Consider the following 23798-nt stretch of genomic DNA (forward strand, 5'->3'; position numbering starts at 1 on the left):
TAATGCTACTGATATCAAGACAGTACCACAGTAGTATAACATTATAAGAATCTAATTAAAGAAATAAACTAACAAGATTCAAATATAGAAACTAAGATATGCAATTTATGTTGTTAAAAATGTAACCATCCTTACCTTTTATAACTTGCAAAGGAATCCTAAGAAATCAAGTAAGATCTTGACAAACTTGAGAAGAAGGTCCTAAACAAGTGTATACAACATATTAGGAAAGATCCCTATCAAAAAAGATATCAAAACATCCAAAACAGACCAAATCTGGAGTTGCTGTACTCATTGGTCGATTGGATTGGTCTACTGCCCCAGTCAACCAATGAAGACAGTACCCTACAAAATCAGAGTTTTAAGATATAAGATCCAAATTTGGTGGTTCAAAAGGGTACTAAACAAGGGGTAAACTACATTAGTAGTATCCTAACATATAGGGCACCTCAAAACACTAATCGAATCAAGTCTTCAAGATACAAATTAGGAAACAAAAAGTTACCATAATTAGATCAATCATGGTTCTTGAAGAATTCAAGATAGAAATCATAGACAAGAACAATAGGAGAATGAATCATTGATTCAGATAAAGATATCATGGAAGGCATACTTAGATCTTCAAGAAAATAGACCTAAGAGCATAAATCTAAATAAGGAAACAAAACCTACCATAGATGTAACTATCATGATTCATGAAGAAAGCATGGTATGGTAGAAGAGAAACAACTAGAGATTGATAGATCATGGATCATGTAAAGAAAACACAGCAATTGACTACTAACATGATCAGTATAGTAGATCTAAGAAGTTCAGAATTCAAATCAAAAGATGAACAAAGACAAGATCATGATTTGATCATGATTCCTTCAAAAGCTTGCAATGATCATGGTTAAGATCATTGCATTAGCCATTAATCCTTAGGAAGATCATGAGAGACAAGTCCAGAGATGTTTGCAATAGAGAATGCAGCATCTCCTCTACTGTCTCAACTCAAAAAGGAAAGAAAAACAGAGATGGAGGAGAAGAAGAGAGTGTAGACATACCTTTGATGCAAGAGGAAGAGTTTTGACGAAGATCCGTCAAGAAAAACACCAAGGATGCAAGGGAGATGACTTGCAGAGGTCTTTGGTTCGTTCCAAAGAGTTTGGAGGCAGAAAATACGAAGTAGACTCGAGATTGGATTTAAATAGAGCAAGCAAGACCTAATTGCCAAAGACAGAACCCATTGGTCGAGTTGATTGGTCGACTGGTCCAGTCGACCAATCGATCGACCAATCGGTTCAGCAACTCCTAAACAGGGAATTGAAGACCCAGATCAAATCCAATCCTAAAGGGGTTTTGCACACATATTAAGTGACTTACCTAATAGGTAGAAATGCCTTCAAACCATGATAGAGGGCACTCCAAGTCCATCAACTAATCCGATCTTCATCAAGATTCAGTTTCCATAAATAGAACCTCATCATCAACTCTCATGGATTCAAAGCCAGACACCAAGTCCTCCACTGGGATGGTCCAAAGCTGACTTCTTACTTTACTTCGGGTCACTGGACCTACAAATAACAAGGTTTCCGAGTCAAGGTTAGGGCTGGGTTTCACATTAAGCATGCATTTACCATTATTTATTTGATTTAATTCCCCATACTTATTTAATTAAAGAGAGCTAATTGAGTATTTTTGTGTATTTTTCAGGAATAAGGTGATTTTGGATATTAGAGATAATATGGAGTAAAGTTGGCAAATATATTAGATATTGGTGGATTGTAAATCATGGCATTCAATCTTGGTGCCCAAGAAATTATGAAAAGTGAGATCTTAGCCAAATTGGAAACAGGTGGAGGTCTAAGGAAAAAAATTGGTAATAAATCTGAAAATCAGGTAAACAAACCTACCTTCAGTATTTTGGGCATATCTCTCTCATATGAGTTTGGATTGCGGTGATTCAAGATGCTATGAAACGATTGAAAATATCTACAACTTTCCAGTTTTGAGTTTTTCCAAAATCCGAAAGAATAAAGGTCAAATCGACGGGTAAAGAGAGGGGATTCATTGTGTGCGGGAGACATAAAAGGGAAGCCAACCATAGAGAAGAGAAGAAGACGGCGAATGCGGCTCTCATCTCTCTCATTGGTGAAGAAGAAGACCACATCTCTCTCTCTCTCTCTCTCCCTATGTTTCATCTTTATTTTTTTATGAACGTTGTGATAATGAGTAGCTAGTTCCTTTTCTTTAGATGTAGATGAACCATGCTTATTTCATTAATTTGATTGTTCTATCTCTTCTAGTTGATTGTGTTTGAGTTTGGCCAAAGATGTTCTATAGCTCAGCGAACTAAGCGTGCCAAGCTTCCGCGAAGGACGATAGTCTTGCGAAGATAGGGCATATCTAGGAAGACCATCCCTAATGTACTTTGAAATGTAGAGTTATATCAGTTAGGGAAAAGCATTGGGGATTCAAAATCCCAAAGATCTTCACATATTCATAGTTAACGTTTTTGCATTAATTAGTAGATTTAGTTTAAATTTAGTTTTGTTGAATTCAATCTTAGTGACTTGGCCTTTTAGGGGTTGTATGGTAACCATTCTGTGCCAAATTCCCACTTCAGCACAGAATCCATTTTTTATGCTTCTGTGCTGAAGTGGGCACATTTGGCACAGAATCATTGCCATAATCTTGTATGGTAACCTACAGATGGGCACGTTTCTTTGGCCCATCTTGGCACAGAATCTTGTATGGTATGTAAAACTTCTGTGCCAAAATGGGTACAATTTTTTAATAAAAAAATTTAAAAAGATAAACATAAAAGACATTAAAAATAACTAAACATGCATGTTCATTTCATACATAGGTGCTTACATAAAATCAAGTGAGATTATAATGTTTTCAAGTGATTAATGGGAGTCTCGCTCTTGCTGCCAACTCATTTGCAATTTTCTTCTTTTTCTCTTCCATTTGTCTTGCTTTTGATTGGGTGTTATCAGGGGGAATATCAGGATCCGATATTACTTCTTTAGATATCCAATGCGGGTTTCCGAATTGCTCAAACTTTTTGTCCGCAATTTGCTCATCCCGGATGAAGTTATGAATAGCACAACAAGCAATGACAATTCTGGCTTCAAAAAGGCCAGGTCATGATGAAAAGCTCAGCAAAGTCAGCCAAATAGATCCATCGAGTGGGTTGAACATGGACCACTTAAGCACCCAACCATAAAGATAGATCATATTACGGATACCCAATGGATTTTCTGTGCTGGTTACTAGAATCTTGTACCGGTAACCAACCCATGAGAGGACATAGATCATATTACGGATACCCGAAAGGGGCCATTGTTGATAGGGTTGCAAATAATCAGACTTGGGCTCATGGGCTCTCGAAGATTGGTGAGTCATATCCGTGAGAGGACGTGAGAGCTTCCCGTCTACTATTTGTGGATGACCAATGGGGTTGATGAGTCCGGTGAGTAATATCCGTGACTCTAGTGTGATGGATACCGGAAAGGATCGCCCGGGGCAAGGAATGGATGTATTTGGATCTGACATGGTATGACTGAGTAGATGACTTGCATTGGGCTAGGCTTTACCGTGACATGCGCAAATACTTATACCAATGGTGATGTGAGAGAGTGGTGACCTAAACCCCAGCCGTGGAATTGTCTAAGATGGATGCATGACCCAATTCACACCGGAGAACCCAAGATACCTAATGGTTGAGGGAAGAGCGATTTGAGACCTACCCAAGGAAGTATGGTGCTATGACTTAAAGCATGTCTACCATAGAGACTAGCATATGTAGAGTTAGAATCATAGTTGCATCATCTGTCTCATATCATTTGCATCATGTTATGACTTGTATCATATAGTTTATGTATTATGGATTAACTGCCTTGCTGAGTTCCTTCGAACTCATTCCTTTCTGTGCATTTGCTTTGTTAGACTATTCCACAGGTTTTGAAAAGTCCGAAGGCACGTCCTTCGAAGCACCCTATGATGAGCCACACTACCCTTAGGGTAGTGGCTACTATGAAGATTATTGTGGGGGTACCGAAGAGGCCTATGCTGCACACCAGGATTAGCCCGACACTGGTGTTGGAGCAGCTATACTGGACTTCGGATATCTATACTTTTGAGGACGTATTTTATGTGACTGATGAAACATTTATTTAATGTTGTATTTAGAATTCTTATTAAGACCGGATCTGTAACTTAACTTTCTTGATATACTCCTTAGATTTTGGTTTTGTAAACTTAACATAAATTTGCTACATTCCGCTGCCGTGTGAGGAAGTGACTTTTGATCACTCTCTCTCTCTCTCTCTCTCTCTCTCTCTCTCTCTCTCTCTCTCTCTCTCTCTCTCTCTCTCTCTCTCTCTCTCTTTCCTTTTGGATTCTATATATTTTGGTATCATATTTATTCCGCACTCTGATTTTTTATTTTATCTTATTCATGATTCTTTATTATATGCTTAAAACATGAGCCTTGCTGGTAATTTCCACAATCAAGTGGAAGCAGCTTTTAGACTCGGTAAACTGAGTGATGAGCTTTCTAGGCTTCGGGAAGAATCCAGAGCCAAAGATGTTGAGATTGCTCGTCTTGGAAACAACGCTTGGGAGGTTGCCCGAGTGAAGAATTCTGAAAATGAGCGTCTTCGTTCGGATTTGGATGGTGCCAAGGAGAAAATCCAAAGGCTGGAGCGGGAAGTTGAAAAGCTTTCAGCAGGGGTGAAAGGGTCTGGAGTTGCATCACCACCACAAAGGCAAGCTGTTACCCTTTTGCCCGAGTCCCTTCCGACTGATGTTCGCAGGGCTTGCATCTTCAAATATTTGCAAAGTAAGCATTTTGTTGACATGTTGAACGCTTATAACTTGCAAGCATATCGGGACGGTGAGAACGAGGTATGGGAATCGATATTAAGGAGAAATCCTTATTTCAACATGACTCCCCACCACGCAAATTGTCATCCCGAAGTGTTTGCAAAGCTGGGACTTCCACTTCCTGTCTGGGCCAAGGATGTGTGGACCTCCCTCCTCAAGATCCGGATATGATGCATCATCTTGATGACTCTCCTCCTTTGTCTCCTCTTAAAGGATTCAGCTATGAAGAGCTTGCCTTGAATGCAGGTTTGATCAAAGGCCAGGCCTCTTCAGAAAAAGCTGGATAAAGAGTATGGAATTGTGGAGGATTTTTGTAGGTTGGAGTTTACAGAATTCTTCGCAATCCCCGAGGAAGAGAAACAAATGATGAGAGGAACCATGTTCCGCAGCCAATAGCCATCATATGTTTTCCCGACTTTGTTCTTCTTGACTCTGTGTTGCTTTTGACAAAGCTGCTTTGATCCCATTTTGGAGTTCTCCACGATCACCAATGATGACTTTCCTTCTTGACTGAACGAAGATTGTATTCCAACACTTGTTATCTCATATGTATATTTGATGTAAAGGTTTGCCCCTTCTGGTCGTTTAAAGGAATAAAGAATTAACTTCATCTATGAACTTTGTTAGTCACTTGAGTCTCTGTTGCAGTAGGTCTTAGTTGTTTTAAAACAATGCCTTTACTTAGAGATTTCCGTAGAAATTCAATAAGTTTGAGAATGACTCACTCAGGTTTTAAACCGACCCCTTGTAAAAGGTCCCACACCGGTTTTAAACCAATGCCTTTACTTAAGGATTTTCGACGAAATTCAATAAGTCTGAGAAGGACTCACTCGGGGTTTAAACCGACGCCTTGTAGAAGGTCCCACACGGGTTTTAAACCGATGCCTTTACTTAAGGATTTCCGGAGAAATTCAATAAGTTTGAGAAGGACTCACTCGGGTTTTAAACCAACGCCTTGTAGAAGGTCCCACACGGGTTTTAAACCGATGACTTTACTTAAGGATTTCTGGAGAAATTCAATAAGTTTGATAAGGACTCACTCGGGTTTTAAACCGACGCCTTGTAGAAGGTCCCACATGGGTTTTAAACCGATGCCTTTCGATTTTGCCGCTGGATCTGATCTTGAGTGTTGTGTGTTGCCCCCAATCAAAAGATAGTGTGTTGAAAACTGAGAATTGTATTGATTTAGTTGAATAATGTTACATCATGAATGAATATGATAATCTCCTCAAGGATAATATTTCTTCAAGTGTCTAGCATTCCACAAACGATCCAGCTCTTTGTTTGTTGTCATGTTCTTCAGCTTATATGCTCCCGAACCGACTGGTTTAATGACCATATATGGGCCTTCCCATGAAGGGTCCAATTTCCTCTAGTGGCGTGGGTCCGAAGCTAAGGTATTCCTTAATACCAAGTCTCCCGTTAGGTATTGACGACTCTTCACTCGGGAATTATAATGTGACGCTATCCTTCTTTGATAATGTTGAGTGCGTGCTATTGCTTTTGCACGAACTTCATCTAATAAGTCAAGGCTATCTAGCAACCCTTGTTCGTTTGCTTTTTCCTCAAAATCTCTTTCCCGTAGTGTTCCAGCCATTACCTCGACAGATGCCAATGCTTTAGATCCGTAGGCTAATTTAAAGGAGTTTCTCCTGTGGGAGTTCGAACCGTAGTTCGGTAGGCCCACAGAACGTTGTGCAATTCTTCAACCCATAAAACTTTATTAGCTTTGAGTCTTTTCTTTATCCCCTCAAGTAATGTTTGGTTTGTAACCTCCACTTGGCCATTGCTTTAGGGGTATGCCACTGATGACAAACGCTGCTCGATCAGATATGTACTGCAAAATTGTTCAAATGGTGGATTATCGAATTGTGTGCCATGATCGGTCACAAGTATTTTTGGCATCCCGAATCGGTAAATGATAGACTCGAGCACAAACTTCTCCACTTTTCTTTCAGTGATGGTTGCCAGGGCACTAGCCTCAACCCATTTGGTGAAGTAATCAATCGCTACTATTAGATATTCTCTTCCGCCGGATGCTTTGGTGAATTTTCCTATGATATCGATTCCCCACATCGCAAAAGGGATGGGATCTAGAATCGAAGTCAAGGTTTTAGCTGGTCTTTTAGATACCGTAGCATGGATTTGACAATTGCTACACCGACGAACATATTCCATAGCAGCTTGCTGGAGCTTCGCCAATACAAGCCGAGCCTTAAGATTTTGTGGGCTAGGGCCCGATCGCCCATGTGAACCCCACAAATTCCTTCATGAACCTCAGCCAAAGCTATTTCCGATCCCTCGGGACCTAAGTATGTTAAGAGGGGTCCAACATAGGAGCTTTTGTATAGCCTTCCATTCTTCATTATGAATTGTGCTGCTCATACTTTGATTAATCTCGCCTCTTTCGGATCTTCTGGCAACTTATCATCTCTTAGATATTCCACGATCGATCCATCCAAGCATCGTTCAGCTTCAATATAGGATACCTCCTTATCCTGGTAACTTGGGAAAGTTACTTCCTCTATATAGACCGAAGGGTCTAAATTCTTTTCCTTGGCGTTAGCTAGTCTTGATAGCTCATCTGCCATTGTATTTTCTCTTCTTGGGATCTGACATACTTTCAAATTCCTGAATTCTTTCTGCAATGCTTGCACAATCTCCTGATATTTTTGTAATCGGGGTTCTTTGACACCATATTCCCCTTGTACTTGATTGACAATAAGCTGTGAGTCACTAAAAATAGTTACCTCCGCTATCACCAATGCTTTTGACAAGCGGAGTCCAGCTATTAGAGCCTTGTACTCTGCTTCATTGTTACTTGCTTTGAACACGAATCTTAACACATACCGAATAATAAAACCTGCCGGGCTTTTCAAAAGAATTCCCGCTCCTACTCCTTGTTTATTGCTCGAGCCATCCACGTACACCTCCCATATGGTTGGAATACTAGGCTCGACAATCTCTTCAATTGGTGCAATAGTCTCTACTACGAAGTCGGCCAATGCTTGGGCCTTAATTGTCGTTTGAGGCTTAAAGCTTACTTGGAACTCGTTGAGCTCAACCAACCAAGCTACCATTCTTCCAGACAAATTAGGTTTACTAAGAACTTTACTAAGAGGAAAAGTTGTAAATACCTTGATTGGATGAGCCTGAAAGTATGGCCATAGTTTTCTGGCTGCTATCATAAGAGCCAAGGCCTACTTTTCGATTTGGGAATATGGCGTTTCCGCGTCGAGTAGTACGTGGCTGACATAATAGATTGGCCACTGCTTTTTATCTTTTTCCCAAACAAGCACCACGCTTACTGCCGAGGGAGATGTTGCTAAATATAGTTGCAAAATTTCTCCTTTTTCTGGTCGGGACAATAGCGGTGGTCTTCCCAGCGTTACCTTTAGATCTTTGAACGCCTTTTGACATCTTCAGTTCCATTTCGCCTCCTTACTACCCCTCAGATCTTTGAGTGCTTTGAAAAAAGGTAGGCACTTTTCTCCCGGCTATGAGATGAACCGGTTCAACGCGGCTACTCTTCCCGTCAAGCATTGCACATCTTGAACAGTCTTGGGTGCTTCCATATCAATCAAAGCCAGCATTTTGGCCGGATTAGCCTCAATACCTCTTTGTGATACCATAAAGCCCAGGAACTTGCCCAACGAGACTCCGAAGGCGCACTTTTCCTGATTCAGCTTCATTTGGTACTTTCGTAGTACTGAAAATACCTCCGCTAAATCCTCAATGTGTTTTGACCTGGCAATACTCTTTACCAGCATATCATCAACATATGCCTCCACATTTCTCCCGATAAGGTCTTCAAAAATTTTGTTGATAGCCCTGTGATAAGTAGCCCCTGCATTTTTAAGGCCGAACAGCATGACTTTGTAATAGAAGCTTTCGCGATCGGTCGTGAAACAAGTAAACTTTTCATCCTCTTTCTTTATGAGTATGCATCCATGAAACTCAATGTTTCATATCCTGCTGTGGCATTTATCAACAGATCTATCCATGGCAACGGATAACAATCCTTTAGACAAGCCTTGTTGAGATTTGTGTAATCTGTACACATTCTCCATTTTACATTTTCCTTCTTGACCATCACCACGTTGGCCAACCAGACTGGGCATTCTATGGGTTCAATGAAACCAGAGTTCTTCAATTTTTCAACCTCACCCGAACGGCTTTGTGCTTTTCAATGGAGAGATTTCTCCTCTTTTGAATTACCGGTTTCACCTTTGGATCTATCCAAAGTTTATGTTCTGCAACCTGCCGATCAATTCCCGGCATATCCTCTGCAGACCATGCAAACACATCGCTATTTTTCTAAAGAAAAGACTTCAGCTCCTTCTTAAATTCTTCCAGCTGCTCAGACCTGATGTAAGTAATTCTTTTTTCGTTATCGGGATACAGCTGAATTTGTTCCAACTTCTCGACTGGCTTTGGCCTTTGCATCTCTGCCTCATCCCGATCATCTCGTACTTCTATTGGTAACATAGTTACCTTCTTCGAGCCCTTCTTATCCTTCAAATATTCTACATAGCACTGTCGAGAGATTCTTTGGTCCGAAGAAACCTAACCAATTCCCATTTCTGTCTGGGAATTTTATCTTCAGTGCCTTGTTGAAACTATAGCACCTAACTTTGATAAGGATGGCCTTCCGAGGATGACGTTATAAGCCGAAAGTTCTCAAACCACCAAGAAATTTACCCGAACAGTAGCCTCTTTAGGGAAGCTTCCAATCGACAGATCTAGCTGCACTGATCCATCCGCTATTGCGGACGATCCCACAAAACCATACAAGTGTGTAGAGGACAGATCCATCAAGTCTTCATCCACTTTAAGCTTTTGATAAGCTGCATAAGATAAAAGGTCTACAGCAGACCCGATGTCAACTAACACCCTATGCACTTCTCGACACGCGATCTCTACCTTGATGACTATGGCATCATCATGAGGTAAACAGACGCCTCTTTCATCTTCCTCACCGAAGGTGATCAAACCCTCACCATTTGGCCTTTTCCGCTTCTGTGTTTCTCCGGTTCCAACAAACTTGGATTTGCCTTTCAACTTCCGGAGTGACTTAGGTTTGGGACCTCCAAATATTGTTAGTATGGGTGACCGAGTAGCATCGATTACTTCCTTACCTTTCTTAGATTTAGGAGCCTCCGTCGGTCGTTCCGGACTAACCGAACGTTCCCTCTTGTTACCTGTGTCTCGCGGTTTCGCTCATCTTCCTCTAACGAAATTGGACAAATGTCCTTGAGATATCAATCTTTCAATATCCGCCTTTAAATGTCTGCAATCATTGATATAATGACCGTAATCCTTGTGGAAACGGCAATACCTTTCCCTATCTTGCTCCCCAGGCTTCGTGGGAAGCTTTGGTGGCCATTTCTAGATATTCTGTCTCTTGATAATGTTTAAGATATCAGCCCGAGGAGTATTTAATGGAGTATACTCACTTTTGCCAAGAGATCTTTGCCGCAATGCTTGGTGAGGCTTTCCAACTCGATCATGAACATTCTGCCTCGACCTCTGCTTGTTCTCAGGGGCCTTCTATTCTTTTGTAGAGGCTTTATTATCCCCCTGGCGTGCATCCAGGATCTTCGTCACATCTGCTTGCTTCTGACACCTTTGCTGTGAGATCCCACCTATTCCGTAACCTTGTTGTTGAACCAAATGCATACATACCTTATGCATTGTTCGATTTATTCTCTGCTGTACGAATTGCCTAGTTTCGTTTGGTAGAAGTTTACCCCAAAGCTGATCTATTCTCTCCATGATTTCTTCTTGTGCCTTACATTCCCTTGATAGGAGGATGATCTTAAATCATTCCCATGAATGATCCTTCTATCCCTGCTATTCTAGAGTGGATCTCCATACACTCTATAACCTTGTGAATTCTCCACATGATGATTTCGAAGAGAAATCAAGTATGATCTTCATGATTTGTTATTCCTTCTAATTCTTTCAAGACTTCAAGCTTTTCATCTCCTATTCTTCAATCAAAGAATTGTAATCTCTCTTGTGTTGTATTGATCTACTCTTGCTATGATTTATTCTTTGAGATTGAGATTATAAAGTAGATGTTGCATCCTTGCAACATATTGATCCTTGCAACCATCTCTTCTACAATCTCCTTTCATTCTTAAAGTTTTATGATCTTCATATTAATCTTCGCCATGATCCTTGTGAAATCTTCATGAAGCCATGATCATACTTTCGTTTTGATTTCAAAGCATGTCAGATTTACTCCTTGTTTTATTACAAAAGACTTATTGTTATTTGTTTTCCATGGACTTTGGGAGAAGGAAGCCAAGATAATAGGAAAGTACCCCTGCCTTTTTGAAACCAAGTTCTCTCCCAATTTTGAGGACGAAATTATTTTAAGGGGGGAGAATGTGAAATCCAGCCCAAACCTAGCCAGGTCACCCTATCTGTTTTGGGTAAAGAATGGTTAGTTTAAATGTTGACTTTAAAGTTGGACCGTGATTTCAGTTTTGTTTAATGTTGACTTTGAAGTTTGACCGTGATTTCAGTTTTACTATCTTTGAAAATCTTAGGAAGCCATGTCAGACCTTTCTCTTAGGGTTGATCCAATGTCCCAAAATGAGGGATGATGTCTTTGTGGGCCATCTCAGTAGAAGATATGGTGTTTGACCCAAAACCCATGGATATTGATGATGGTGTTTCCTTATGGAAACTTTAATTGATTTGGTGTTGAACTACTCATTGGTGAAGAAGAACTTGGTTGATGGACCTAAAGCTTAGTTGGACCTGGTTTGAAGACATCCCTCCATACTAGGTAAGTAGTATGATGCGTTGAAAGAAGCCCATCCAAAAATATTGAAGTTAGGCCCATTAAATCCCTATTTTTGAACAAGCTGTCTAGGCAGTGGCATTTTGGTAATTTTCTGTTTTGAAGGTTTTTAAAAGCTTTATTTCTTTTAATTTCGTGGTAAACAATCCCACTAGGTTTCTAACTCTCTAGAGAACGTGGAAAGGACCTTAGAACTTCCTCTTTGGCAACCAATCAATCAACAGGGTGAGTTTGGTCAGTTTGGTGAAATCCTAGTAATTCTTGGACTCTGTGTGCTATTTAAAGAGGGGGAACTCCATGTTTTTCAATCCCAATCTGTTCTAAACCTTTGGAGAACGTGGGAAGAGCCCTAGATCCTCTCCTTCGAAGCCAAGAAAGACCCTCAAACATCTGTTCAGATTTCTTCATCGGTTTCTCTTCTAAAAGGCTAGTATTCAATTCGTTTCTTCATTAATTCATTCTTTCTTCTCTACTTCTGATATTCTGATTATGAGAAGGGTATCACACTGCTGTAATGACCTCTTCTCTAATTCATTTAGCCCTAAAGTGAATTCCCCAATTCACTTTATGTTCTTGAAGCCATATGGCGATGATTCTTAAATTTGATTCCACCAACAATCTTGATGATACTTTCCCTGAATTTTCTACCTCTCTTTATGATTGTGGGGAAGGTCTCATACTATTACCATGACCTTCCCTTGTGTCCTCATGATTGAGGAGTTGATCCTTGTTTTTCCTTGGACCAATTGGCAACCCTTCTATTTTCTATTAATTCATTGGATCCTCCCCAAGACTTTCTTTATTATGATTTCTTTATCTTTATTCCCTAGGGTGAATCTTTATTCTCCCTAGTCTTCCCATGGGATATTAGGATTTCTTTCCTTTGAATTTATTTACATTCTTTTCTCTCATTGGTACACCCTTCCTATTTCCATTCTTGATTTTGAAATATTAATGAGATGTTCCTTTATCTATCTTGGGTTGTCTTTTGTGAGAGTTTATTATGGGTAACTCTCATGGGAGGTAACCAACTCTTATGAGAGGTAACCATATCTGAACCCTAATGTTCTTTTATCTATTGGAAACTTCCCAACACCTTTTCAGATTGTGCATTCTTTGTTTCTCTTTTCCTAGGGTGAATCTTGATTACCCCTAGCCTTTCCATGAGAGCCATCAATTTTGTTCTGAATCTGCGCACCGAAGAGGGGTGAATTAGTTGAAATACCTAATGAACTCCTGTGCTCAATTCGAATATATTTCCCAAAACTAGACTTCGTAATGGACTTCCAGGAGAAAACCCCACTCAATTTGACCCCATATAACCTTTCAAATCCCTGTCCGAAGTTGCTGAACTATGTCTTTCAAATCCTGCTTGCGCATCAAAGAAGATGAGCTTAGTTGGTGAACCTAATGAACTGAAATTCTTGATCTGAAAGTATTTCTGGAAACTAGACTTATTGATTGACTCGTAGAAGAAAACCTCACTCAATTTGATCCTGTATAGCCCTCCGAATCCTTGTTTGAACCTTGTTGTTGTGCTTGGTCGACTAATTGGTCTACTGGACCACTCGACCAAGCACTCGACCAAAGGGTTTGCCAAATCCGAGAATTTGTAATTTTTAGGGTTTTTCACTTCTATTTAAACCCTACTTCGAGTTTCTTAGTTACGTCAGCCTCCTAAACACTTTTTGAACGTGAGAAGACCTCTCCGAAACTCTCTCTGGTGATTTCGAACGATTCCTCTGCAGATCTGAAACCTCTCTTCTTTGATCTGACAATTCAAGGTTAGTATCTCTTCTGAAATTCTAATTATTCTTTCTTTGATCTTGTTCTTGATTGAGATCAGGAAGTTGATGCTGCATCCTTGCAACCATCCCTTCGTGAGCTCCTTCGTTTCCTCGAGATCTATGATCATCATCATGATATCAACCCTAGCCGAAGATTTTCTTGAAACCCTAACCCTTGTATCATCTTCTGGAAAATCTTGGTAACCTCCCATGCTAGGGAAACCTCGTGGGCAATGTTTCTATCAACCTAAATTAGGTTTCCTATGATTTTCTTGTTGCTTTTGACCAAACAATTTATTCCCTTTCATTCTGTAATCATAACCTTTTTATGGGAACCATAAGGTTGAAACCCTAATTTCTTGGGTCAAATCAAGAACCCATATTTTGACCATGACTTGATGATTTTATCTTCCCATATGATTCTAATACATCCTAGGAAGTTCCCCTTCGAATTTCGGATCAATCCGACTTCAAACGAGGAAGTTATGGCCAAAGCAATCTATACAATTCCGTACTGACTTGCTTGGTCGACTCCTTGGTCGAGTGGGGCACTCGACCAAAGGAGTCAGTAGCTTCGTTTTTCGCCCGAATTGATTCGTTTTCTCTCTAATCTTTTAGGCATCTTTCCTAATGTTGTATCTATGATTGTTAGGAGTCTATTTGCTAAGTTTGGAGTTGCTCTCTTTGGTTTTGGATCATATTCTTCGATAATCAGGTAAGGACAGTTGATTCCTTAACTACATAGGTTGCTTGTTCTCTGGTTTCTACCTTATGAAACTATGAGTTTGTTTACTATTCTTGTACTTTATAATTCTGATCTCCTACTGTGAGAACAGTAGCACTTGTTTATATTATCTTTTTCATTATTCATGTTATATGAATTACTTATTACTGCTTAATCTGATTTTGCTCTTACATTCTCTTGTATATGATGAACTACTGATTGAGTATGTCATGACTGATTTGAGAATGTGTTTGCTTAAGTTTGGTTTGGGATTGGGGAGTGTCCTTTTGACGCTTCTGTCCTTGGACATCGGAGGGAATAGTATGGGATGTTCTCCGAAGATGCCCATCGACGCTTTCTTGAATCAATGGATGTCATACCTAGGGATGTCTAGCAGTGTTTGGCTAGGATTTACCCCTGTTATATCAACCCCGAATCGGAAGGGTATTGAGACCGAATGACCCGTGGTAGCGAATGTGATTCATGGGCGCTCAAGACCGGTAACCAACTCGTGAGAGGACGGGAATCATATTGTGGGGACCATTTATTGGAGGGTTGCATATGGCTAGACTTGGGCTCATGGGCGCTCAAGACCGGTAACCAACCCGTGAGAGGACATGAGAGCTTCCCGTTTACCATATGTGGATAACCAATAGGGTTGATGAGTCCGTAGTCCGAGTTGGTCGGTGCCATAGGATACGTGACTCTAGTGTGAAGGATACGGAACCGAGTTGGTCGATGCCATAGGGAAAGTATCTGGATCTGACATGATATAACTGACTAGATGACTTGCATTGGGCTAGGCTTTACCCTAACATGCGCCAGTACTTATGCCAAATGGATGTGAGAGAGTGTGTTGACTTAAGCCCTAACCATGGATTGTCCCGCGGGATGAAGGACCCACTACCAATCGGCGTTGTGTGTTTGACCTACCCAAAGAAGTACGGTGCTATGACTTAAAGCATGTCTACCATAGAGACCAGCATACCTAGAGTTTAGATGCATACATACATTATCTGTTCCATATTGCATTGCATCTTGTTATGTTTTGCCACATGTTATTAGTGTTGTTATGGATTAACTTGCCTTACTAAGTTGCTTTTGAAATTCATTCCTTTTTGTACAATCTGTTGTTAGACATCTCTACAGGTTCGGATTTCTTTGATGGTCCATATAAGGAAGCACAAAGTGAAGAAGATGAAGACTGAAAGAAAAGAAGAGCTGACTGAAGATGTGGAATAGTTTTCTCTACATTCTTCTAGACGTATCTTTTACTTTACTTGTATTAGCTTAGAGCTTTACTTAGATTTTGATCTACCTTCCACATGTGTTTGTAGGGTATATTTCCGCTATACTCTATAGTTGTCTTTTGATTTGGTATCTTGTTATTCCGCACTCTGATATTCTATAGTGATCCTTCTGAGATCCTTTCTTGACTTTTATTATAAATTACTTGAACATTATGATTTGTTCTTGCTTTTGATTATGTTATTGTGCGAAATGGATATGATCGTTCCTAAACTTGATCTTTAGGGCTATGGATCACACTCTTGGATATGCCAGTTAGGGTACCGGCTGGGAGGATGTGACATTTGCACTAGTTTAGCATAAGTGGTAGGTCTTGAAGTAGTAACTACCTGTTCTCATCTAGATTCTCTATCTCCATTGTGACCATGTTAAATCTTTTCAGGTATTCCCGAATCGATTCACTTTTTCCTTGTTTGATAGTGAACAAGGTTTTTTTTCGGTCTTTTTGATCTAGATTCCACTTTGGAATCGTCCTATGAATTTTTGCGCCAATTCTTCAAAATCCACGATCCTTCCCGACGGGAGGTTCAAAAACCATTTATGTGCTTCTCCCGTCAAGGATGAACCGAAAACCCTGCAAAGGATTTCATCTTAACTACCTGCAACTGCCATTGTCTACTGGTAGTAACTGATATGAGCGACAGGATCTCCCGAACCATCGAACGTGGAAAAGGTTTTGGCAAACGGAAATTGTGAGGAAATTGATATCCGGCTATGGCCTCGGAAAACGGAGTTTTTCAAATAACCGAATAAATATCATTAGTTATTCTCCCTCTCGCCAATTGTCTGAGTTTTTGATTAATATTGGCCAATTCTTGACCAATATGCGCTGATCGATCTCCGACGACACGATCATTCTCCCGAACCGCACGCCTGATAGTTGGTGAGTGAGTTCGTACTCCTGCACCCAACCTTGTATTTGAATCGGTTGTGCTTCCTTGCGGTCCTTCAAACCGCTCATCTCTCCTAGGGAGTTCTCCAGTTCTCCTAGGTTCTCTTTCTCGCCTCCGGTCGCCTTCCCGGAAATTCGACCGACATTCTTGGTCATCGAACAGTCTTTGCTCCCTTCTTAATGTGCGCCTCCCGCATCACATTGATTAGGTGCTTGCGGCGCCACCACCTTCTTGGTCAACGTACGGAGCGTTTGACTCACCTCCAATAACTGGAGTTTCAGTTGATCCAGTTGATACTGGAGTGGATCTGGAGGATTATTGTCACATCCCGCCCTAAATCCACCAAGGGGATACCCTATCTAGATTACCCGGGGAGTGAATTACAGTCTTGCCGATCAAGTTTAGGAACGATCATAGTCACTTAGCACAATAATATAATCAAAAGCAAGAACAATTCCTTGTATCCAAATAATTTAATAATAAAAGTCGAGAAAGTACCTCAGAAGGATTCACAAATAACATCAAAGTGCGGAAAGGATTTCATTAGTATAAACAATCAAGTGTGAAAAGGAGGGAGGAAACCCATCCTATAATATTAGCGGAAGATGAAACGACTAAAAGTAAAGGTTACAACCGATTCACCAAATAACAAGTGAAACAACTAAGCTATAGTCCCGACAATTCAAAAAAAAAGGGTTAAAAAGGGAATGAGGCAACATCCCATCCCTAACACACAAATATAAAATTGAACTGCTACAAACAAGTCCCGATCTCGGTCTACTCGTCTTTATCAACTGGTTCATCGCCACCAGTATGATACAAGTCTTCAACTCGGCCTCCGAGAGGGTTGGATCGCCACAATCCAACGGTGGTACTACCTGTAGAAAAGTCTAACAAATTATGTTGCAAAAAGGAGTGAGTTCAAAAGAACTCAGCAAGGTAGTCATTCCATAAAATATAAACCATATGATACAAGCCATAATATGATGCAAAATGATATGAAACACATGATGCAAATATGGTTCTAACTCTATGAATGCTGGTCTCTAAGGTGGACATGCTTTAAGTCATAGCACCATACTTCTTTGGGTCGTCTGTCACTCTCCCATTCCATATCTTGGGAATGCCAGGGGAATATCGGTAAAGTCATCTAAAAAACCATGGTAAGGGGATCGGTCACCGCTCTCTCACATCACCATTTGGTATAAGTACTGGCGCATGTCACAGTAAAGCCTAGCCCAGTGCAAGTCATCTACTCAGTCATATCATCTCAGATCCAGATACGTCCATTCCTCGCCCCCGGCGATCCTTTCTGGTATCCTTCAAACTAGAGTCAGCGTAATCCCGGATTACAGACTCATCAACCCTATTGGTCATCCAAAAATAGTAAACGGGAAGCTCTCACGTCCTCTCACGGGTTGGTTACCGGTCTTGAGTGCCCGTGAGCCCAACTCTATCCATTTGCAACCCTACCAATAAATGGTTCCCACAATGAGATTCATGACCTCTCACGGGTTGGTTACCGGTCTTGAGTGCCCACAAATCCCCACTGCTACCACGGGTCGTTCGGTCTCAATGCCCTTCCGATTCGGGTTTGATACGACAGGGACATCCTAGCCAAACCACTAGACAGTCCTATGTATGTCATCCAATAACCCGGGAAAGAGTCGATAGGCACCTTCGGAGAACATCCCATACTATTCCCTCCGGTGCCCAAGGACAGAAGCGTCAATAGGACACTCCCCAATCCCAAGTTATACGTAGGCAATCACATATTCAAGTTCATCACTTCTCATGCATCCAATACATCTTCATAATACAAGTTAAATCATGATATTGAAATGAATCATCATAGACATAAGTAAACAAGAATAGTAATGTAGCATGACAAGAGTATAAAGATTTCAATACTACTATTCTAACACATACATAACAGTCTTATAAAGATTAAAAGTAATCAAGAGATTCTATTCATAAATAAGAACGTGAATCATAAGTTGATGATCTATATGTTTATGGAGATAACCATCCTTACCTTAGGTTGAGTTGATGATGAATTGAGAATACCAAGAATTAGTCCAAAAGAATTGTTAAGACCCTAAACAAACATCAATAATAAGTTAGAGAAGAAGTCGGGAAGATCGGATGTCAATTGGATCAAAACTGGCCAAGGTTGTTGTTAGAAACAACTTTGGTTGATGGTCCTTGGTCGATGGTATCGACCAAAAGGATCGACCAAAATTCTCTTCGGGACATAATAGTGGATTTTGGGGGTTTTCATCCGAAATTGGTTTTTCGGTGTTCAGATCAATCTGAAACTTGGAGGAATGCTTAACAACAGTAGTAGGACACTATAAGTCAAGAAATTAACCCAATCCAATGGTCCAAACAAAAAGCCCCAAATTGAGCTAACAAGTTCAAGTGACAAACATCATGGCATGAGTTGGAATTGATTGCATTGACAAGGAAATGGCATGTAATAGCTAGGGGAACTAATAGAAATTCGATTGGAATCATATAATAGTGATAAACATGAACATAACATACCATACAACTCAGTTTGGTACAAAATGGCATGATGTTAATAGAAAAATCAAAGAATACATATGCTAGGTATGAGATGGAGGCATAGCATCAATGAATGGCTAAGAAAATCATGGATTGAGCATGAGTAGACACTTGGAGTGGTGGTTGCAAGGTTGCAGCACCATCTCCAATGTCTCATCAGCAAGATAGGAATAGAAAAGAATAGAAAATGGTAGGATATAGAGTGGAATGGTGATTCATACCTTGGTGTTGAAGATATAGACAAGAATCAATGATAAACAAGGAGTTTTTGGTGGAGTACCCTTCACATTAGCCAAGGAGTTGCTTTGGGAAGCTCCCCCCACGTTTTTAGGTGAGAAAATGATTGCAATAGGGCTCAAGGCTCGAGGTTATAATAAATAGAATGGGAATATTCCATGGAATCATTAACTTGGCAGACTGGGAAACTTTGGTCGATGGTATCGACCAAAAGGATCGACCAAAATGTTTCTCAGCAGAAAAACGGGTTTAGTTCAGCAACTTCAAGTAGGGTTTCGAAAGGCTATACAAGGTCAATTTGAGTGAGGTTTTCTTCTTCAATTCAATGAAGAAAAGTCTAGTTTCAGGGAATATCTTCGAATTGTGCACAAGAGGTCATTAGGTACTTCAACTAGATTAATCTTCTCCGATGCACAGATTTTCCTTAAACACTAACAATGCATTCAAACAAGGAGCATCATCGTCAATGCCCATGGGTTCGGGTCAAACAACATGTCTTCAACCAAAAGGGTCCACAAGTCTCATTTCCCCCACTTCGGATTTTCGGACCTACAAACATAACAGGTCCCGGGCCGGGTCAAGTTTAGGATAAGGCCAAACATTACAGATCTACCCTAAGGGAAAGGTCTGACATGGCTTCCTAAGGTTTTCAAAGATAATAATATTGAAATTAAAGTCCAACTTGTAAGGTCTAACATTGAACAAGTCTTTCCTTATCCCAAAATAAATAGGGTGTCCGGGCTAGGTTTGGGCTGGATGTTACAATTATTACCTCCCTGACCACCATCTTCCCGTACTTCAAAAAGGTCGACTTCCCTCAGGGATATCTGGATTATTTGCTCTGGCAATTTGAACGCCAGCCTCTCGCTGGGCTGCCGCAGCTGCTGTTGCTACTGCCGATGATATGGTAACCATGGCTTTCTGAAGCGTTTCCCACAGACGGCACCAAATGATGCATCCAAAATCTGCTCAGCCCTTAGATCTCCTGTGTATGACCTGCAAAAACGAATGTCAAATGTGGCCCGACCGTTGGGATCGGGAGTCCACCTCCGAAGGCTAAGTCAGTTGATGAACTTTATCATAAACGGCTCTGCTTGATCACAGAGCTAAGGAATGAATAATGATAATACGATTTAGAATGTATCTGTCCCCCTACCCTGTGGGTAGGCGATGTCTTATATAGAGTGTATGTTCGAATCTCCTTCGTTGGATGTATTTGAGCCTTCTTCGGATAGCAATTAAATCTTAACAAAAAGATCCGTTGAGTGATAGATCCGTACTAGGTTGGGCTATTAGATAACTCCTTTGATAATACGATAGTTATATGGTAGTTATCCATATAATTAGCGATAAGCATCTTCCGCAAATGTTGCTACCCGTCTCTTTGACAATGAGTCCATTCCGATCATAACGGATTAGGGCGTACTTGGACTAAATTAGTTTACTTCCTTAGCAAGCTACCTTTTGAACCCGGCCCGCTCGGAAGTGAGTCGATTCCTTTCGTCCCGACCGGAGTCGAGGGTCGAACCAAGGTTGAACCCGGTTCGATTATATTTTCTCCATATCTCCATGGATCCACCCTTCAGCAACTGTTCTTCGAGGGGAATCCTTCTCAATATTTAGGACGGTTTAGAAGGGCAGATAGAAATTTTCATTATGGTTGCTCAGGTAAGAATACACTAGCAGGACGTATTTGAAGATATAACATATTTTATTGATACACTCAAGGAAAAGCTTACTCATTAGTGTTTTTTTGTTTTTTGCAATTGACAGTTATATGTGTTGCCAAGCATCCAAGGAAAAATGTGGTGTAGAAGCATCAATGATAAGCTGTACAGAAGCAAACATAGCTCTGACGCAAATCAGGGAGTGAGTAGTCAAGAATTCCATATATAAACTGGTTCATAATTTTCTTTAGTCACATAGGCAACTTCTTGCAGCTGCATTAATTGCTCATCTAGTGCTTGCTGACAGTTCAATTAAAATTTGTAGGCATAGATCTTCAGGTAAATAATATTAATTTGTAAAGAAAACATAAAAGAAAAGCTAGAGAGAGAGAGGTAAGAATTGATTCTTTATTATTCCTGTTCATTGCTTTCACTCCAGTCCTTGATAGCCTGCAATACTGCTTGTTTCACCATTTGAGCATCAATGCTTGCTTGTTCTTCATTCTGAAAAAATTACAAAATTTTGATTCCTCAGATTATTAAAAATGTAAACAGGAAATATACATATACACACAAGAATTTAAGGAGAATATGATCAAAATGAATTGAATAAATTCATAACCCATACACTAAGACACGCATTCGCATCTATGTCCGTTATCTAATTACTGTATCAAGCAGATTCCTATAATGTGACTCAAACATTATCAGGCTTCATGTATGACCTAGCTATAATGTGAAGGAAACCCCACTCCATAATGATGCTCATTTTCTGTTGTACTGGCTGGTTTCACATGTCCAATTAAATTGGAGTTTGATACACATACACCCGCCACACATAAGCACACACACACACACACACACAGAGAGAGAGAGAGAGAGAGAGAGAGAGAGAGAGAGAGAGAGAGAGAGAGAGAGAGAATGGATGCATGCAGCCATGTAATACTTGATTATACTTCATATAAAACAATGGAAGAATTTACTACTAACGTCTCCTCCAATTGCTTCAAGGTAAAAATTATCTGCACAAGAAATTCTAGCGTCAAGCACATTCAAACCCAACTCCTCAAAGGCTTCCAATATGGAGACAAGCAAACCAGGGCAACACTTCTCTGAAAACACATTAACTAGAAATCCTTTTTTCACTGTTTGTACTGCAACCTGCTAAACAAAAGGTAAAATACAAAAAAAATGTTTAAGTACAAGCAATGAAAAACTACTCAGAAAATGAAAAATAAAAGGAAAAATTGATTGAACTGAAAAGCGGGTCACAAGTGTACCACTGGCAGTGAACTTGGATCATTTGAGTTTTGTGCAGTTCCAATCTCCTGATTCAATCTGTCTACCTTACGCTTTAACTCTTCAATATATTTGGATGCATCAACTATGATTGAGGTTTTGTTTAGCTGCCAAATGCATACACAGAAAGTAGCACTGTATTAGATACAGTAGTTAGAATTGTTGCACCAGTTTACCGGGGAAAAAAATTGTTGCACCATAGATATAAGCTTTCTGGATTTCATATTTGTTTCGTTTTCTGTCCTCCCCTTTCCCTTCTAGCTTACTTCATATTCATTCCAAACACAGAGAGGCTTAGAAAAACCTAATGGGTTTTCTGTACAAACCCCCCCCCCCCCCCCTTAATAAGGTTCAAAACATTCACTGGTCATTGAGTTATGTCTTCTATTATTTGCTTGACCTCTTTCCCAGATGTCATACCAAAATAGTGAAGAAATTAAGATAATATCATTTTGATTGGTTTTCTGGAAAGTGAGAGGTAGTGATCTTAAATATTTTGCCTAATCGTATAATAATATTAGAAAGTGAAGAACAAAAGAAAGACTACTACTAATGGAAGCTTAGAAGGCTCAGAGCTTGAAACTCAGAAAGAGCCTGATCACAAAAAGTTAAAAAGAAAGAAGAAACTAATGAAAAGAGAATCAAACAATCAACTTTCTCCCAGCTACCCAGCTAATTCATTGTATAAATAGGTTTGTGTAAAACCATAAGTGAAAAATCACAGGAGATGAATGGCAATGAAATCAACTGCTTAAGAAATTCAGGGATTTAACTGCATGAGAGTTTGTGACCGAACGAAGAAGCTGCAACTTCTCATACAGAGCTGCTCTCTTGTGCTCCCTAGACACCATCTCTCTCTCACCCTTTCTCTCTCTTTCTCTCTCCCTTACTCTCACTCAGAGGCACATCCACCAACAAACTGCAATTCCTTGGGGCTATATAAAGAGATGAGCCCTCAAATCAATGTGATCTTCTGTTTGCTTTCCACATGAGTGTCACAGCTTCTGCTCAAAAGAAAATTATATATATAATGTATCTACTAAAGTTTACCACATTGCCCCAGCTGTACTAAGGACAGGATAATGAGAATCTTTTAATGCCAGAGAAAAATAATTATCTGAATTGTTTATGAATACTCACAAGGGACCTAGACTCATATAATTTAAACAGACACTGCACAAACTTATCTTTAATGAGGTGGATGTGATAAATAATTTTGTCCACATTTTGCTCTTGTCAAATTCTTGTATAAGCTGTCTATTTATTCAAAATTCCATCATTGAAAGTTGTGACTTCAATTTGTACAATATTTTTTTCCAGTGATTTATTCAAGTATACCAGCTCAACTAAGTCGACATATCCCAACTATTAGGAGATGGCGGTGTACTGTTATGCTTCAAAATATTCTTTTTTATAAAAAAATGAAAGCTCTTCTGAGTGTGGAGGACTACCCACCTAACTAGGTTACTTTGGTGTTTTTTTTTTTTTTGGTAAACAGGTTACTTGAGTTGTTGGATGCATGAAAATCTAAGTTGGCCCTTCTTCACCCACTGTGAAGGAAAACGACCAAAGGGTTCAGATGGTGTGTAGAAAATACCTGAAGTCATTCTCATCTCTGGGTGGGTG

General features: G+C 40.0%; 1 protein-coding gene across 3 annotated transcripts; it reads right to left on the reverse strand.

The window, feature by feature from the left end:
* Positions 1-19819: 19819 nt before the first annotated feature.
* On the reverse strand, positions 19820-23159 carry LOC149022436 (transcription factor bHLH61-like). 3 transcript variants are annotated; one of them, XM_089147282.1, is made up of 4 exons: positions 22946-23159; positions 22154-22279; positions 21864-22034; positions 19820-21377 (listed from the first exon to the last, which is right to left on the reverse strand). In XM_089147282.1, exons 1-4 carry the CDS (start codon positions 23021-23023, stop codon positions 21285-21287), a joined length of 468 nt encoding a protein of 155 aa, XP_089003408.1. In that variant the 5' UTR covers positions 23024-23159; the 3' UTR covers positions 19820-21284. The 3 variants fall into 3 exon arrangements, with proteins under 3 accessions (XP_089003408.1, XP_089003407.1, XP_089003409.1); XM_089147281.1 differs by having other exon boundaries at positions 21864-22037; XM_089147283.1 differs by having other exon boundaries at positions 21288-21377; positions 21857-22037.
* Positions 23160-23798: the final 639 nt, after the last annotated feature.

The sequence above is a fragment of the Hakea prostrata genome, chromosome 3, assembly GCF_041222555.1.
Source record: "Hakea prostrata isolate BN-2017 chromosome 3, UWA_Hpros_2, whole genome shotgun sequence".
Taxonomy (NCBI): Eukaryota; Viridiplantae; Streptophyta; class Magnoliopsida; order Proteales; family Proteaceae; genus Hakea; species Hakea prostrata.